Below are 19,108 nucleotides of genomic sequence, written 5' to 3' on the forward strand. Positions count from 1 at the left end.
TGTATGTAAGTATAGATATGTTGCAAAAATCACGGAAATATATGTTAAAATATGCAATAATATGTTTCGTGTTCTTCGATCGTTTCCTTCATTCCAGTACTAATCTTTAGGTTTGACTCGATTTCTCGGAAATTCTGTCCAGGTCACTATAGCTGAACTGTGGTCACTGTTACCAAAAGAAACAGGGATTATTTGAGAAATGTGGCAAGAGTGATGAACAAACGTACACGGATTATCATAGCTTTAAACAAGATTCATTGAAAATAAAGTGAAGGACAATCAGAAAAACATACAAAAATTTGTAGAGAAATCATATTTTCAATATTTGTCCGACAAATATATTTGTATTACTCAAATGAAAACTATTCGGACAGGAGAGAAAATGCACTTTATGCAAAATATGCATTCAAATGGAAAATATGTAATAAACACACAAAACCCAAAACGTGTCAATTGATACACATATTTTGATTTCAGTAACACGTTAACGTGCATAAACTGCAAATGATGCACCTTTTAGTGTGTCAAAATACACATAGAAATGTATAAAAGTGTATTTTTATCAGATGAAATTCCGTGCGATGCACTAAAATGCATCAGTTTGAAAGATCAGACAAGAACATTTCGAAGATAACAAACTTTCACTTTTAATGCATCGATTGACACAGAGAGATGTGTAATTTTGTTATCTTCGAAATGTTCTTGAAACTGATGCATTTTAGTGCATCACACGGAACTTCATCTGATAAAAATACACTTTTATACATTTCTATGTGAATTTTGAGACACTAAAAGGTGCATCATTTGCCGTTTATGCACGTTAACGTGTTACTGGAATCAAAATACATGTGTCAATTCACACGTTTTGGGTTCTGTGCGACTTCTAAATATGTATAAATACATTCAATTATACTTTGTTGATATTTGTCATTTTTGTTTGGCTACTTACAAAGGAAACAATGTAACTACATAAAATTCCGGGCCATAGTGATTTCTGATAAAAAAAAATACTGCTCCAAATTTGTAATTTTAAGTTTGCAAACTGAAAAATAAAGGGCATGCAAAAAGTCTATAAAGAATACTCGACAAATTCTAGTATTTCACAAATAGCCTATATTGTAACATGTTCTAATAACGACACGACACTGATATTTTATACATACACAAAAACATAGCCCAGCAAGAAATTGTGATATTTTCTCTTCATCTTTCGTCTAAATTTATGCACAGTTTTTCGAGTTTCTGTATTTTTCGTATTGTTTATTATCAACTTTAATGTCTGCATAATTTTATTCGTGTCACACGTTCTGGAAATCATCACACATTTACCAAAAAAAAAATCACAATCAACGACAAAGTATTATTTTTAATGTGAAAATTGTTTAAGTATATCAAATGCTTTGTGAATGTCAGTGTGAATATATAGCCATATTGCTTTCAGCCCTTGCACTTAATATCATTATAAATATTTAACCGTACACCACTACACACATTTGTGCTTTTTTTTTATATCTGGACATAAGTTACCTCCCCCCTTGCACCAACACCTGAGAACAACAATACACTCACGGACATTGTTGACGTGATTGTTTGCATTGTCAGTGAAAACACAACGGTGATGACAATCAAAAGTGTGTGCCGATTGTTGTTGTTTGTGATGTAAACAATTGGAGAACACATACACAGAAGCTGAGGGAGTATGTTTTTCGCTGAAGGACCGCGAGAAGTGGGTTTTTATTGTCTATACACGGTCCGGGTGGACGTTGGCGAGCAACAAACACCCTCGTAGCAAGGCTCCTGTTTCACTTTTACCGGAGGAACGAAGCACACAGACTCAAACTGTAGCTATGTGTCCAAAGGTCAGTACTTCGGTGTTCCACAGTCTTGATAGTAGGAGTGCGTCGGTCTGTAGTGAGATGCAGAAGACCGGAAACCTAGTTGACAACTTGGATTCGGCACGGACTCGAAGATGTCCCGGAAACTTCCGGTTGCTTCGGACCCGGAGCCACTTCCGGCGTCCGGCGATGTGTACCAAGGGGCGTGACGCGGGGAGAACTGCTGACTCTGTCCCGCCCCCGTTGAGGAATTTCCACCCCCGCTTATGCCGATGCCCATCGTCGACGTCTGGCTGTTGAGGCAAGGGCTGCTGGTCGTCGAAGCGATCATCGACGAGGACAGGTCGTCCTGATGGTGACCCTGGATGGCCATCGCCTGATGGGACACGTACTGGCCGCAGTGGTACGGCGAGGCGGTCGCCGAGGGACACTGGTACATCGGTCCCGACGCTCTGCCGTAGCTGGTCGGGGAGATGCCGCGCGACGCCGGGGACAGATGAGAGCCATCCGAGGGGAGCAGACTGGAGCCCGGACTGTCCCGCGCGGTCATCAGGCTGTCGACGCTGAAGGTCGCTCCGGACTGGTGCTCCAGACTGCAGTGTCCGACCATCGACGATAGCGTCCCGGACACGGAGATGGTCACCGGGGACGTCGGGGTGGGAGTCCCGGACGCGTCGCTCATGGGGTGATCCTGGTCTATCACCGGCTTCACATCGTACTTGTCGCTCATGCAGTTGGACATCTTCAGAGTGTCCACGGGTTCCTGCTTCGGCTTGCAGCCGAGGACCACCCCGTCCACGGAACAGCTGGCGGTGGTCGTCGGCGTCTTCGGATCCCCTAAACCAGACTTATCAACCTTCATGGTAACAGCAGCATCATCATGATGCTTACTCATCTGCTGAGTAGGATCCTGTCTCTTCAACACCTCCTCTTTCTCTTTCACAACATCCTTCTTCTTGAACCGCCTCCGCCGACGAAGGTACGAGCCGTTGTCGAACATATTATACGAGTCCGGATCTAGAGTCCAGTAACTACCCTTCCCAGGCTTCTTATCATCCCTTGGCACTTTAACAAAACACTCGTTAAGGCTCAGGTTATGCCTTATGGAGTTCTGCCACCCTTGTTTATTCTCTCTGTAGTACGGAAACCTGTCCATGATAAACTGGTAAATGCCGTTAAGGGTGATCTTCTTCTCGGGGGCATTTTGGATCGCCATCGCGATGAGAGCAATGTACGAGTAGGGAGGTTTCACCATGTCCTTCGCGGGGGTATGCTGCTGCGTGGGGTATGGGGTAGCGTAGGGCCCGTACCTGGCGACACTGGAATATTGATCGTAGGTGTAGGCTGCAGGGCCCATCGGCGTGGACATTGTCTGCAGCGGGGACGGGTACGTCCCCGTGTGCCTGTAGTAGGCATTCTGGTCACCAAATAAAGTATGCATGGTACTTACAGAGTATGGGGTCTCCAGCTTGACGGATCTCACCTGCAGGCTACCTGGGGACAACAAACCTTGGAGATCAGTCGCGGCCACCGTTGAAGGCCTCTTGGGGATGGCTCTCACAGGTGCTGAAGCGTTGCCATAATTCTTTGAGATTCGAACTCGGGACAGTCCACAAAATTAGTACAAGTCAGCCGTAACCAGAAATTTGACGACAAAGAAAACTGTTTTTTTTCTTCAGACTTGCCAGTCTTTCCTCACCCCTTCGTCTACGGTGCGTAAAGTAAACATGGCCACACGCACACACACATATCACACGCGCACACACGACGAGGAGACAAAACGCGCGCGCCCCCCTCCAAAAGCGAGGTTATCGCAACAAACCGCGATATGGTTTTTTAATGAAATCACTTTTATCGCCGCGGCTAAGATGGGGGGGGCCTTGCTCTGTGTGCTGCGAGAGAGAGAGAGTTGGTTGCCTTTGGCACGGGATGTGGCCAACACCTTATTATCACACACAACACTGTCTGGTTTACAGAGAGATTAAGTGAAAACAGCCCGGTTGTTTCCTTTCACCACAAGCTCCACAATAAAGAGAAAACACCAAAGTTCCTAGTGAAAACACCGGACGAATTAGACTCTAACCCAAGATCAACAATCAAGAGGGGAAAATCTTTCCCGTGATCTTCTCCCGGACAGCGGGTCGGTATATGGATGCTCACCGGTTTCTCTAACGAGACGCATAAACTTCTCGCCGGCTTGTCATTGGTCGGGCGGCCATCCCGAGTTGACGTACCACGCCCACCAGCCGGCAGCCAATGCAGGAGGGCCTGAGACTCTCGCAAGCTACCGCCCAGACCCCCTAAGTCCTTCCCTGAGGATCGATTTGGATGCGTTGACGATAGATTCTTCTGCCGCTGCTCCTCTCCCAAAGCCAAGTTTTCAATATCGGTTCCCGGTGAAACCTTACATTACCTCCCTCCCCTTTTCTAACCCTCTTCCCCTTCCTGAATCCCGATTTCCATCACCCCCTCCTCACCCCAACATCTTTAATCGAATCGTTCTACCTCCCTAGGGGATCCAAAATCCAATTGTGCAGATGGGAAAACGGTGGCTTCGCCCTCCACCATTAAAAAAAAAGAAGACAGACAAAACACTATCGCGGTTGGAAAATAATCCATATCTGTCTCCCGGAAACCAGAAAAGGATTACGGGGGGCCCTCTCCCCCTTCGCCTCTCTTACACTGCCCCGAGAAAGGGGGCAAGGGAAAACACTTTGGAAAAATTAAACCAACATCGCTCCGGGTGAGCATTACCCCAGAAAACCACATAACGAAAATAACCTGAGGGGGAGGGGGCGCCAAGGTGTTTCTGGAAGGGGTCCGCGGAAGGGAGAGGGGGGCTGGTGTAAAGAAAACAATGTATTCATATAAGCCTTTTGTTGGCAGGGGTCTCTTCGGAGATCTTGCTTTCCAAAACCACATACGTGCACGTGTCGTTGGAGAACGCCTGGGTATCTTGACATGTTGCTCGGTGAAGCCACACGAGGAGCTGGTCTTGTAGAGTGCTGATACTTCTTGGGAAGGTCTTCGTTCTAATTCTGGAATCCACTTTCGAGAATTAAACCATTGTTGCCGATGTTCGCAATCTTGTAATGGTGCTGCAAGAATAGCTGACATAATCTTTTCAAGTGCTTTATTTCAATTCGTGCAACAGTACAGTGCAACGATTGTTAATGTACTGGACCGCATTTTGAGTTTCTTTCTCAAAAATCACATCCATTGTTGCCTACAATTCAATTCTGTGGTGGGAGACCTGGAACCATTGTTGACACAATCATGGCCGGTACTTGTTGCCAGTACAGTGTAACGACTGTTAACATGTTCTACTTCATTCTGGATTCCCTTCTCTGCAAATAATATGTCAACAATTACATTTTTTTTTGTCAACAATGCTATGAAACCTTCAAGCAGGCCTCAACAGATATGCAAGTGTAGTGTAACAAAACGTATACGTGTGGGGAAAAAAATGGTCACTCAACGTTTGTGAAGATTTGTCTGCTTGTCCAGTGTCGGTGTATTGTCGACTTGTACACCCTGTGCCTCAGTGTAGCTATCTACCGAATCATTCAACAATGTATTGCACCGAAGGGAGAATAACAGTGTGGCATTTGTGTGTGTAACGAATAGGTGCAAGAAGATGGTTCATATTTTTCACGCAGTATTGGTGGGTGGTGTTCCGAAAGCAGTGTTGCCTCCGGCCTCCGTGGCAGAGTGGTTAGCATATCGTGCTCCGACGCCAGGGGTCTCAGGTTCGAATCCCAGCCTGCGTGTTTGTGGACGCCCATTCATCGATTTCATCATATCATCACTCATCCCCATCTTCGCGATTAGTCAAAAGTTGCAAATAAGCGAAGTAAAACAAACCAAATTAATCCAAGCCCGACTAAATCCCTCCCATACTCAACTTACAATAGCCATAGGTCCGTGCCCAGAAGAAAAATATGGAGACGTTTTGACAGCAACATAATTATTGAGATTAACTATAAATCCCCTATATACTTATTTGACTTCCCTGATGGTATAGTGGCGAAAGATATCATTGTAATTATAGAGTCATCGGTTCGAATTTCGGTGGACGCACATTGCATAGTGTTTTCGATTCCCATTCTACTGTAGGTCCAGTCTCGATCAGGTACGGATCTACTAGGAGGGTGAAGGGGGCAACTGCTCCTCCCAACAATCCAGATTAGGTCTTTAGTCCTAATATTGGCAACGCGTGAGCTTTCAAATTTTCCATGTCTTGCAGGGACGATGTGATACTGGAAAATAATTCTTGTTTTTCTTCGTGTTGTCGCATATTTATACCGTCAGGTTTATCGCGATAATCATGTATTGAAATGAAATTAAGCAGCATTCAAACCTTACGCACGATTCGCAGCCAATGTTCCTGCCCTATACGCTAATTGGCAGACCACGGAGATCAGCTTTGTTCTTTATATAAAACAATGTCAAATATAGGTTAGAATTTATTCTCGGCTCGCTGTAATGCAGTGGTTCATTAAAAAAGTGAACTAAGTGATGACACCTTTGCATTACTGGCAGGATCAATCGAAAATTATTGAACTTAAATATTGTTAAGTTAAGTTTAAAAAGTATTTCATTGAAGTACGGTGTAGATCGATCGAGTTGGTGTTTTAAGTCCACTTTATGCACAGTAAGGCTAATCGGGACTGGACCTCCATTTTAAAGTGGGATCCGAACCACTATGTACCTCCACCGAGTATCGAACCAGAGACCCTTGATTACAAGGCGGCGACGCTACCACTGCGCCATCGAGGAGGCCCGAGTACGGTGTACACATACACAACAACACATCCGATTCATCTGTAGGCAAAAAAATGGCGAGTTTTACGATTTCAATATTGTTATATTGTAAAAATGGCGGTCTACACACAGAACATAAAACGTGTCAATTGACACATATATTTTGATTTCAATAACACGTTAACTTGCATAAACTGCAAATGATGAACCTTTTAGTGTGTCAAAATACACATAGGAATATATTAAAGGCTATTTTTATGAGATGAAGTTCCGTGTGATGCACTAAAATGCATCAATTTGGAAGATCAGACAAGATCATTTCGAAGATAACAAAATTACACATTTAGCTGTGTCAATTGATGCATTAAAAGTGAAAGTTTGTTATCTTCGAAATGATCTTGTCTGATCTTCCAAATTGATGCATTTTAGTGCATCACACGGAACTTCATCTCATAAAAATACCCTTTAATACATTGCTATGTGTATTTTAACACACTAAAAGGTGCATCATTTACAGTGTATGCACGTTAACGTGTTATTGAAATCAAAATATATGTGTCAATTGACACGTTTTGGGTTCTGTGTGTAACACCGTCAATTCCCGTTACCGTCCATATATATATACCATGATCATTTCAAAAATTTAACGGGCATTACTTAGTTAAACTTATTAATGCAGATTTAATGATTCAGTTTGTAAAAAAATATATTTATGATGCATGCGACTATAGTGTACAACAATTTACTTTATGCATCATAAACTATTCAAATTTAAATAAGAGCGGTTGTGTCCCGTTTCTGTGATTTAACTGCAAGAGTTATATTTTAACGGTAGAATAATGCAAATTTTCTGGTAACTTCTAACAGTGTATTGAAAAGATTTTGTCAAAGAAAACTGATTCTCATGGAAAATTATTCGTATTATTATTATTATTTCATAGGCATTTCCGGGCGGGGGGAGGGGTCCAGCCCCAAACCTTCTCCTCTTGGCACACCATTAAGGCATCGGCACGTATAGATGCATCGATTGATTGATTGATTTAAAATTTGTGAGTGCGTCGGCACGTATGGTCATTTTACACCCCTTCAGTATATGCATAAATGCATCGAATACAATTTACGCTCCCAAAAGGCATAAAGTGAAAAAAAAACAATACTTTAATATTTGTTTCTAAGCATACGTCAGTGGCAGCTTAAAATTATATGTTTCGCTAATATAGTGTCAGATTAATTTTATTATCAGTTTGATTGAGTTTGTGTTTTTTTAAGTCCACTTTATCCGCGCTAAGGCTAATCGGGACTGGACCTACAGTTTTAAGTGGGATCCGAACCATTATGAGCCTCCACCGGGTATCGAACCCGGGACTCCTTGATTACAAGGCGGCGACGTTACCACCACACAATCGTGGAGGCACCAATTATTATGAGGGACTAATAATTACAATTAAGACAAGTAATTACGTATAGTCAGACGAAACTGATAAGTTCAAACTGAAGCAGTTATACCATATATATATATATATATATATATATATATATACACGTATATATAAAAGGGGAAGCTGTTTTGCGGAAAAGATTGCCTTTCCTTCCCAGAACGCCCATGGACGAGCCTATACTATCATTCTGAATTGACTGTACTTTCTAGATAGTATCTGCCCATCGTTTCGTTCGAGCATCACAAGATCTTAGAAGCCGGAAATACTTGTGCAAAATCGTACACAAAACTCTAAATGAAAGGTCCCAAGAGGTGATGTATTTTCATCCCTCAATTGGCTCAGTTAAATGCGTCGTTTGTTGAAAAGCTTGATGTGACGCGAATATTTTTTTATGCTTTTCAGGACAGTTAATGAATTACCAGAATTTTTTTGCAATTCAACGTGTTCTGGAGAGTAAACAATGCATTTAATTTTGTGCGGTCGTGAGTAGCAAAGATAACACGTTATTTAATAACGTGTTACTTTTTACGTACTTGCGTTAGTAACACGTCACCAAAATTACAAGAATAATTTTACCGGTACTTTATTACTTTGCGTTAATTCACTTACCTATATTGCGAATCATGTTTCTTACTGTTTTTTTTTTTTTTTTAATTTGTGTATGTAAAGATACAATTGGAAAACATGCACTAGATATGATACTGTGTCAACAGTAAAATTTTCTTGTATGATAAAGTAAGTAACGGAAACACGTTACTTTTAGAAGCAAAGTAACGATAACGAGTTCCTTTTGGAAGCAAAGTAACTGTAAAACGTTGCTTTTCAATGCAAAGTAACTGTAAAACGTTGTTTTTCGAAGCAAAGTAACTGTAAAACGTTGCTTTTGGAAGCAAATAACTGAAAAACGTTGCTTTTCAATGCAAAGTAACTTCAAAACGTTCTTTTTCGAAGCAAAGTAACTGTAAAACGTTGCTTTTCGAAGCAAAGTAACTGTAAAACGTTGCTTTTCGAAGCAAAGTAACTGTAAAACGTTGTTTTTCGAAGCAAAGTAACTGTAAAACGTTGCTTTTCAATGCAAAGTAACTGTAAAACGTTGTTTTTCGAAGCAAAGTAACTGTTAAACGTTGCTTTTCAATGCAAAGTAACTGTAAAACATTGTTTTTCGAAGCAAAGTAACTGTAAAACGTTGCTTTTCGAAGCAAAGTAACTGTAAAACGTTGCTTTTCGAAGCAAAGTAACTGTAAAACGTTGCTTTTCGAAGCAAAGTAACTGTAAAACGTTGCTTTTCGAAGCAAAGTAACTGTAAAACGTTGCTTTTCGAAGCAAATTAACCATAACGATTTTTTTTGCAATGCAAAGTAACTGTAACGATTTTTTATGCAATGCAAAGTAACTGTAACGTGTTACTTTTGGAAGCAAAGTAACGTTAACTCTAACACTTTTGAATAACATATCCAACGCCACTCCGGCAATTCCGTTATCATTTCATTACCGAAATTAACTCTGCAACGGTAACGTGATAATTTTTAAAAATAACAACTGTTATTTCAGATTAGTGCACTACACTGCCTAACTCACAACTGGCCAATTTATTCGTGATACTAAAATATTGCTTCTTAGAAAAGAGGAAACACGATTGTTCTCTTCCCAGAGACCACTATTAACGTGACTGACAAAAATGTGAACATATGCAAGTCTGTTTGTTGGAGTTGCAGCGTATTTACATAGTCTATTGCTGAATTCAACATTTTCCAATGGCCAATATTTTAACACTTAAATAACACGTTACCAGCGCGCTATTTTTAAAGTAAAATAACCCATTATTTTCGGTAAAGCAACAATAACGTTTACACGTTATTTTTGGCAAGAAAAGTAAAGTAACAAATCCAACAAAAATCCAGAAACAAATCTCGCAATTGAAACGTTTCTTACAGTCATAATTTTCCGAAACTTCTGTCAATAATTTTTTGTAAGTCCTTAACGACAGATGCAGTTTAAAGTGTGATCCGAACCATTGTGCAATATGCCTTCACTGGGGATCGAACCCAGACCCTTTGATTACAAGGTGACACTAGTACGTCATTGGCTAATTTGGACTGGACCTACAGTTAAAAGCGGGGTCTGAACCACCTTACGATGCTCCTCCACCTGGTTCGAACCCGGAACCCCTTGATTACCAGGCGTCGAAACTACTAAACCAAGCGAACTTTCAACACACAATTTAAAGAATATCTTTAAAATCCATCCAATGGGAGAAAAGCGTGCTGAAGGCCGTTTCTAAATTCAGAAATGTTGGAGTCACCGTGTAGGATTTCTTTCTAATGGTTTGTGAGATTTTCTTTCACGGATTAGTACATGCAAAATTTGAAATCGTAGCCGCCTCGGTGGCCAAGATCGTTGAGTGTTCGACTGCCGATACCTTAACCGCAGGTTCCAGTCAGCGTGGGAATGGTCAGAAGTTATCTTAAAATTTAATGTTAATTTACAAAAACTGGACGCATCTGTTTTTTTCGCAAACCCAGACATATTCATGACGTCACTACTCTGTGCCTATAGAATGAGAAGTAAACACTCATACATGTTACATATGCGGTACTCCATTGAGACATAACAAAAAAAACCTTTCAAATTTATTTATTAATATTATATCAGCAGTGATATGAAATGATATCTTACATAAAGATAGATAATTATTATAAATTTCAAAATCAAAACATTAAAATAAAAGTAGGCCTAATTGAAATTTACTGTGAAAGAGTTAAAACAGTCATGGCCATTTTTAAGATACTTGGATGGCAGCGAAAATTAACCGTTTAAACGGTCATTTTGTCCAAAACTTTTTGCAGTGTAGGCAGTACACACTATAATATTAAACTATTAATATTATATTTATACAAACGAGGAAATAGACATAATATACCATAATTCAAAAATAGAATCCGTTTAAAATTTAATTTCAAATATAAACTGGATATTTTTTTTATTTACTAAAAGAAGGTAACCAACGCGAAAGTAGTGGAACTGTTATGAGCGTGTGATGAATCAATTTGGAAGATCAGACAAGATCATTTCGAAGATGATAAACTTTCACTTTTAATGCATCAATTGACACAGCTAAATGTGTAATTTTGTTATCTTCGAAATGATCTTGTCTGATCTTCCAAATTGATGCATTTTAGTGCATCACACGGAACTTCATCTTATAAAAATACCCTTTAATACATTCCTATGTGTATTTTGACACACTAAAAGGTGCATCATTTGCAGTTTATGCAAGTTAACGTGTTATTGAAATCAAAATATGTGTGTCAATTGACACGTTTTGGGTTCTGTGTGTAACCTATTTTCCCTGCACGGTCTGGATAAGAAAAGAACTGATTGATAAGTTACTTCTGAAGTAGTCTTGCTTGCTTAGGGACGGTTGAAGTGGTGGGTTTGCCTTGAAGAAAAGTCAGTTTCTGAAAAAGTTTCAGACAACCATGTCGCCTTACTGTTTGACACACACAGGAGCTGTACTACTGCCAAAAACTTGTGGAAGTAACAAAAGAACTATGAAAGAGGAATACAGAAATGTTCAAGTGAAATGGGAGATTGCCTATTTTTGTTGCGAAGTGAATAGTGAATACAATGGAAATTTTGTATCCTGATAGTTAATTCATTCAGAAACATTTCTTTGTCACGAAACACAGTTGCCAACCTTCGTGAAGGAATGGTTAGCACAGCTCACTACACGTGTCCTGGGTTTGAATCCGGTCTTGGCATGGGTGTTCTTCTGCGATTAAATTCATCAGATCATCACTCATCCTCATCGTCGCGATTAGCCGAAAGTGGCAGAAATGCGACGCTAAATAACAAAACCAACAAAAAAATCTGAAATACAGTTGAGAGGATGATTGATGACTTGGCAGGTGATATCAACGAACAATTCAAAGCGAAAATTGCTGATTTTGTGGGGTAGCTCAGTTAGCTGTATTCAGTACCCCCGATTGGGTTCCAAAACTGGAGGGGGTGGGGTCAAGGTGCCAAAACTAAGGGGGCAAGGGCAGTTTACTTTTTCTTGGTACTAAGGTTTAGCATAGTGCGGAGGCAAATCGCGGCCACTGGCTGTATTCATTCGTAGATGGGAGTCTCATCTCAACGTGACAGAAGAACGGTTTCACATGATTCCTCTCCGTGACACAACAAGAGAATATTCTTTCAAGAAAGTGGAGGCTATTTTGCAAAGATACAGTGTTTCTTTGTCTAAGTTAGTAGAATTATAATTTCAGCCATTCTCAACTTGTCAGGAATACCACCTGTCACTCTGTAAACCTGATTTAAGCCAAAACTCGTCCAAAGTAAAAATACTACCTCATGAATTTGAAAATAGGTTTCAAGACTTCAAAGAATGCAAAGGGCAATTTTACTTGTTCACTACTCCCTTTTCTTTTGGTGCTGCCTATGCAAATTTCGACCTTCAAATGGATCTCATTGAAGTACAATGCGATTCAGTATTGAAAGAGAAATATCACAAGGTTGGTGTTCCTAGATTTTTCTCATATCTCCAAGAGCAGTATCCTGGAATAAGCCATTTTTCTGATGGAATTTTAGCGATGTTCGGCAGCATTTTATATGCATACTTTTTTGAAAGTTTGAAGAAATACTGCACATTTCTCTATAAGAAAAATTAGAAGGTACCATAACATTTCCAATGTTCTACAGTCTGTTTATTTAAATCAGACGCGCCTCTGTTTTTTTTATGTAAATTTGAATATCTTGTCGTGCATACAGATAGATAGGTAATGATGATAAATTACAGTTGCGTTATAAATTATATTAAACAATATCATTTATAATAAGACATAACTATTTGTTATTAATTATACCAGTCACAAAATTAAATAGAATTTTGTGGTAAGAAATGTGAAGTTTATGCCACATAATAACGCTCTTCAATGACTCGTGAAGACTGCAAAAAGTGTGTTGCTACATCAACATGCCAGAATTGTTGCGGAATTTATAATATTATTGTTATTTAGTATTATTGTGCTGGAGTGCACGGAAGTACATATCGAAAATTCCAAATCGAAAGAGGGAAGGACGACAAGCGATAAGTTTCGAAAATATTTTTTGAAAATGAGAATGAATACACAGTTATATATTTTATTTTCTGTCAACATGATTGCCGTTTTATGATTTCATAAATTTATAATAATTCTCGATTTAGGTTTATATATGAGGAAGTCTTATTTAACCCAAGTTCCAAAACAGTAACCCACAATCAAGAACTACAGCTACACATACAGGGTGTTTGCTTTCACGGCTCACACGGAACAACCTATCTTATACTCCGTCCCAGCTAACTGTGGAGCAGGCAAACGAAAACAAGTCTGCGCAAGTAGTGACACGAGACGGCTCCACGAATGAACACGTGAGAGGAACGGAATTGCGTGGAGTTGGGGAAAGCGACTGAAATTACCAGCCTTCCCATCAGCGTCTACTGCTTCTCTCTGGCCAATAGATTTCCTTCGCTTCTCTGACGCTATACGCGGCATTGCTCCACAGTTACCTGGGACAGGGTATAGTGTTTTGCTCGTTTCGATGCTACGTACCCTGGACAGATTCATTACATACGTAAATTAGGGAAGGGCCCTATGAATTTTTTGTCGAGATCAATAAAGTATCGATATAAAATTTACGAGTGTGGATATTCAGTGAGGCAATTTGAAAAATTCCAGAAGGGGTAAATTCCAATAACCATTGGAGCAGAAATACAGGGTGTACACAAATGAATATCGGAGTTTTAAACTTGTATATTTTCTATGCTACATTACAAATATGAACCATATATGAAATGAAGGAGTAACTCACCAAGTTTCGATTCTACGCATGCGCTAAATTTGTTTCCAAACTCTGCCGCTTGGCGGAGGCACTCGTAAAGATGGCGACTCCCGAGCGTAAGTATTTTTGTGTGTTGGAACTCGCAAGGTCTAATTCAGTTGTTACAGTTCAACGGGCATATCGGCGAAGATTTGGAAGACGTCTGACAACAACATTCGTAGGTGGTATAACCAGTTTAAGATGGCAGGATGCTTGTGTTAAGGTAAAAGTTCCGAAGGGCCGCGTGTATCAGGCGAAAAGGTGGAAAGCGTCAGAATGGTTTTCATTCGCAGTCCTAGAAAATCTGTGCGGCGGGTGAGCCAAGTACTAGCAATGCCAACAATGACAGTGTGGAAAGTGTTAAGGAAAAGACCCCAAATGAGACCGTACCGTCTGCAGCTGTTGCAGATCATTTGGCTCGTAGGAACCTCTGCACACAAATTCTTAATCAAGAAGATGACGATTTTCTTAGTCGTGTGATTTTCAGCGTTGAATCCACATTTCATCTAAGTGGAAAAGTGAACACACATGTAATGTTCGTATCTGGGGGTCGCCCGTTGAACTGTAACAACTGATTTAGACCTCGCAAGTTCCAACACACAAAAATACTTACACTCGGGAGTCGCCATCTTTACGAATGGCCCCGCCAAGCGGCAGAGTTAGGAAACAAATTTAGCGCATGCGTAGAATCGAAACTTGGTGAGTTACTCTTTCATTTCATGGTTCATATTTGTAATGTGTATAGCATAGAAAATATAAAAGTTTAAAACTCCGATATTCATTTGTGTACACCCGGTATATCCCCCCCCCCAAGAGTCAATCATAATTAGCAATCAGAGGAGGGATGCAGGAGAAAACTGGAAATTCGCCCCACCCTGTCGATATCTACCGATCCGATATGAAAATTGCAAATGTTGTATCAAGACCTTGAACGGTTTATGTACGTAGTCAGCTGACTGGAATGGGTTTTGTCTTAGAAAAATAAGCAGCTTACTTAGATATTTCCTTCACAATTATTTTAATACATTCACAAAACAAACACCAAAATGACAGACTTTAATTGTTCGGAATACCCCCCCCCATAAAAAATAGTTTATGATAACCAGATCTTTTGTGTTAATAGGTGACAAATAGTGTTTAGAGTTACCAAAAAAATTAGTGACAAAATTACCAAATTTAGTACAAGCTACTAATTTTGTTCTATGGTTACCAAGAAACTTCACCAAACGTCTTTTGTTAAATCATGCAAATCAGGTTTTTCCTTATCTCGCACTTGTATCTGTATTCTTATTATTTAGCAAAGGCTTTTCTGCCACTTTTGGTTAATCGCGACGGTGAGGATGATTGATGATGTTACGAAATTGACGATGGGAGACTAACGAACAACACCAATGATCATGTCGGGACTTTGGTGGTGAGATGGGAAATTTACCACTTAAAGCGCTCGATCACCGTGTCAGCACCTTAGTGTGTCTATGTGCGTTTGTATATAGGGTGTGTGTGTGTGTGTTTATATATTAGTCTATATACTATTATAAGCCGAGCTGAGTCCATACCACTTTGAAACGGTACTCATCCCTTTGCTGATACACGTACAGACTCCAACCACAGTGCTTGATAATTGTAATTGACAAATGAAATACAGTTTGTAAATTTAGTTTAGTAATATTATTTTGTAATTCCACTCAAATTATATGCATCCATTTTCAAAGAGTTTTGCTTTCAAGCATACAAGAATTACATGTTACGTAATCACAAAATTAAGTTTTTCGCACAAAATAAACTTCAAATTTTGCATAATTTCCAGCATAATTAGACTCGACTCAAGTGTCACGCAGCATTTTTGCGGGCCCCGTGCAAGACCAAAACTCCAGAAAAGTATCGGCGGGTGTAGATAATGAAATACAATCGATTCTTTCTACACACAGAACCCAAAACGTGTCAATTGACACATATATTTTGATTTCAATAACACGTTAACATGCATAAACTGGAAATGATGCACCATTCAATGTGTCAAGATACACATAGAAATGAGACGGTATTTTTATCAGATGAATTCCGTGTGATGCACTAAAATGCATCAATTTGGAAGATCAAGAATCTTCGAAATGATCTTGCCTGATCTTCCAAATTGATGCATTTTAGTGCATCACACGGAATTCATCTGATAAAAATACCCTCTTATGCATTTCTATGTGTATTTTGACACACTAAATGGTGCATCATTTGCAGTTTATGCATGTTAACGTGTTATTGAAATCAAAATATATATGTGTCAATTGACACGTTTTGGGTTCTGTGTGTGATATCAATACCAGTCATATCGTCTGAGGCTTAATATGTATACATACTATATGTACTTAATAAGTAGAATTTTAAGGTGCAAAACTATGGTCGCGAAAGGAAGAATAAAAGCTTCTGAAAATGTTTTGAAAAAGCTGCTGATAAAATGCCTTTATTCGATGTTCTTCTTTCTCTGCGCCTTCTGTATATAATGAGCGCGGACCGCAGAGAGAACTGTGATTCGGTCGAATAGGATTTGTTGAAGTTTGTGTTTTCTCCAGCGGGTTTTGCTGCATTATCTTGGGAACTATTGGGGCTACAATGATTATATTATACCATTTTATAGCTCTCGTTCTGCTCTACAAAATGAGACTATAGGATTATATGTAGCTGCTCAAGAAGAGTGAAAATAATTTATTTTACTGTCCAATTTTTTAACAAGACATGAAAGAAAAGGAAGGAAAATGGTGCTGAAGCATCGAAGAGGCGTTAAAAAGGGGATAAATGTGCTAATCTCACGAAAAGGTGCAAAAAAGTGTGTTCATTTCACTTCATATCATGTCCTAAAATACATATCTCAAACGATCGGTATGAAAACAGCTATATGTTTTGAAAGGTGCTGCACCTTAAAATCCTTTCCCTAATAATAAGGATGGGAGAGACATTCTAAAGTTCTAAAATTGTGTTATTCTCTTAGCGTTAATCGTAACAGGACAACGCTCATAAACCCTAAAACGATATGGCGAAACAATCAGTGACCGATGGATAATGATTCAACGCAAGAGCGTTTGACGAATCTTTTTTGTTGGCGAGTAATGCAAGCGTCGCCTGTAATTGTTCACCACAAGAAACGAGCGTCGAAAGCGCCTCTGGGCGAGTTGATCCAAATGCCCTGAACGAGGCAATCGGCTGTGAAAATGCCCACGGGACATTTCGCTTGCGTCAATTTCAATAGCAGAATCATCCGATATTGCAGAGGCCTTTTGCCTCCATGCAGCCACACTATACATCCACAAAAAAATTATACCTGGCACACACGGAGAACATAGGGGAAAAAAATATTCGCATACTGTTTTCTTATAAAGATAACGGTTGACATTAGTGAAATGTATTCACACGATTCGACAAAATCATTTACAATCCTTATTTTAATAATTGACAGATTTTAATTAATATTTCAGCTGAAACCCATGAAAAGTTTTGTGGTAAAAAAAATGTGGACAATTGCTTATGCTATAATAATATTTGCTGCTGAGTCAATGTGCCGGCCCCCTTCGCGGAATGGTTAGCATATCACACTACGACGACAGGGTTCGAATCCCGGCCTGGGTATGGATGTTTGTGAGTGTCCATTCATCAATTTAATCGCATCATCACTCATCCCCATCTTCTCAAATTAGCCAAAAGTGGCACAAAAAGCGAAGTAAAATAAAGCAAATCAATCAGTCAATTAACTCTCAGTGTGTGAAATGAACAAAAAATAAATAAAAGCTGAGGAGGAGGATAGATTGTAGTAAGCGATAATAACCTACACATTAAACCTGAAAGGAAAGGACGAACATATGAGGACATAAGGAAAGGGCATATGTAAAAAAAAAACTTCAGTGATGTATGAAAATGTACGTACAGCAAGCAGCAAATGCTGAAATCCTCTATTATATTCCATAATATTAACGCTATTAGATAACTCATACGCATGATTGAAAAAAGCTAGGCAAAATACGAGTAGGTAATTGATTTCTTCGTCAATGTAATATTGAAACTACAGTATATTGGAATCTAATGCACACTTTCTGAGTAAAATTTCGTCTTCAAAATTATGGTGTGCATTGGAATCTATGACACATTAGATTCGAGTGCAATGCGTTCTACAGATTTAGTTTAAAATAATTAGAGCACTGTTCCATTGCAATGTCGGGTCTCGAAAGTCAGAGAACAGAGGCGATGGAAGTCGATGTACTGACCCCGCGTCACCCAATGAAAACAGCTTGCTCGGCCCTGGCTTTCAGAGTGCTGTTGCATCACGGTGTTTAGTTTTTACATTGTAATAAAACGAAAAATCGTAACATAATCTCATGATTGTATAAAATAGTATTATCCAGGAATAAAATTAAATTCATAACATTAAACTTATTGTTGTAAGTGATATTCTGTAACAAAAATTTAATTTATAATATAAACCTATTTTTGCATAAAATATTTGTTATTTCTGCAATAAAATTAAATTCATGACATAATATCGTTGTACAAAATGAGCTTTTATTTTTCAGGTACGCATTACGTAGCAAAGATATTATTTTAGTTTCAAACTTTTGAAAAATGAATTGCACATTAGATTCGACTAAATACGGCACTATTCTTAACATGATATAACTTGTAAGTCTGAGTGTAGCGTGTGTATCTTGACATTTAAGAAATATAGGCATATTCTTTGTGTTCAATGTATTAATGTATTTCATATTTATCGTTGAGTGGAAGAAAATACTCTAAGGACTTAACTCCACCATCTAAAATAAGACATTATAAAATAAATAAAAAGTGCAATTTAAAGAAAGAGTGTAGTACATCATCATTTTGGGAGAGCATAGCTACACTGTATAAATATCATAACTTCATGGTGATGATGATGCGATTAAAGATGAGATTTATTTCACGTCTGGTATTCTGGTATGTGAAAATTTGTGTAAATATTTTGAAACTATTTTACATTAGCTATTCCTGAAGAGAATACCGGTGTTATTATTCACTCTATATAATTCTACTTATAATAATAATTTATACTTTCTTAAACTAATAAGAACTGCCATCAATATGATCGAAGTATTATCTGTGCTCTTCCCTGCATATCCCTGCATATCCAACAGAAACTATCTGGTCACACAAGGAATGTCATCACTGCGCAACCTATTCTCTTGCCTTGCATAT

General features: G+C 39.1%; 1 protein-coding gene across 1 annotated transcript; it reads right to left on the minus strand.

Moving 5' to 3' along the window:
* Window positions 1–1,336: 1,336 nt before the first annotated feature.
* Window positions 1,337–3,293, minus strand: LOC145987969 (forkhead box protein C2-like). The gene is made up of 2 exons (XM_083122811.1): window positions 2,528–3,293; window positions 1,337–2,428 (listed from the first exon to the last, which is right to left on the minus strand). The coding sequence occupies exons 1-2, from the start codon at window positions 3,274–3,276 to the stop codon at window positions 1,861–1,863; spliced, it is 1,317 nt and encodes a 438-aa protein (XP_082978937.1). The 5' UTR covers window positions 3,277–3,293; the 3' UTR covers window positions 1,337–1,860.
* Between the last annotated feature and the right edge of the window lie 15,815 nt (window positions 3,294–19,108).

This window comes from Lepisma saccharinum, chromosome 5 (genome assembly GCF_977018435.1).
Source record: "Lepisma saccharinum chromosome 5, izLepSacc3.1, whole genome shotgun sequence".
NCBI classification, from domain to species: Eukaryota; Metazoa; Arthropoda; class Insecta; order Zygentoma; family Lepismatidae; genus Lepisma; species Lepisma saccharinum.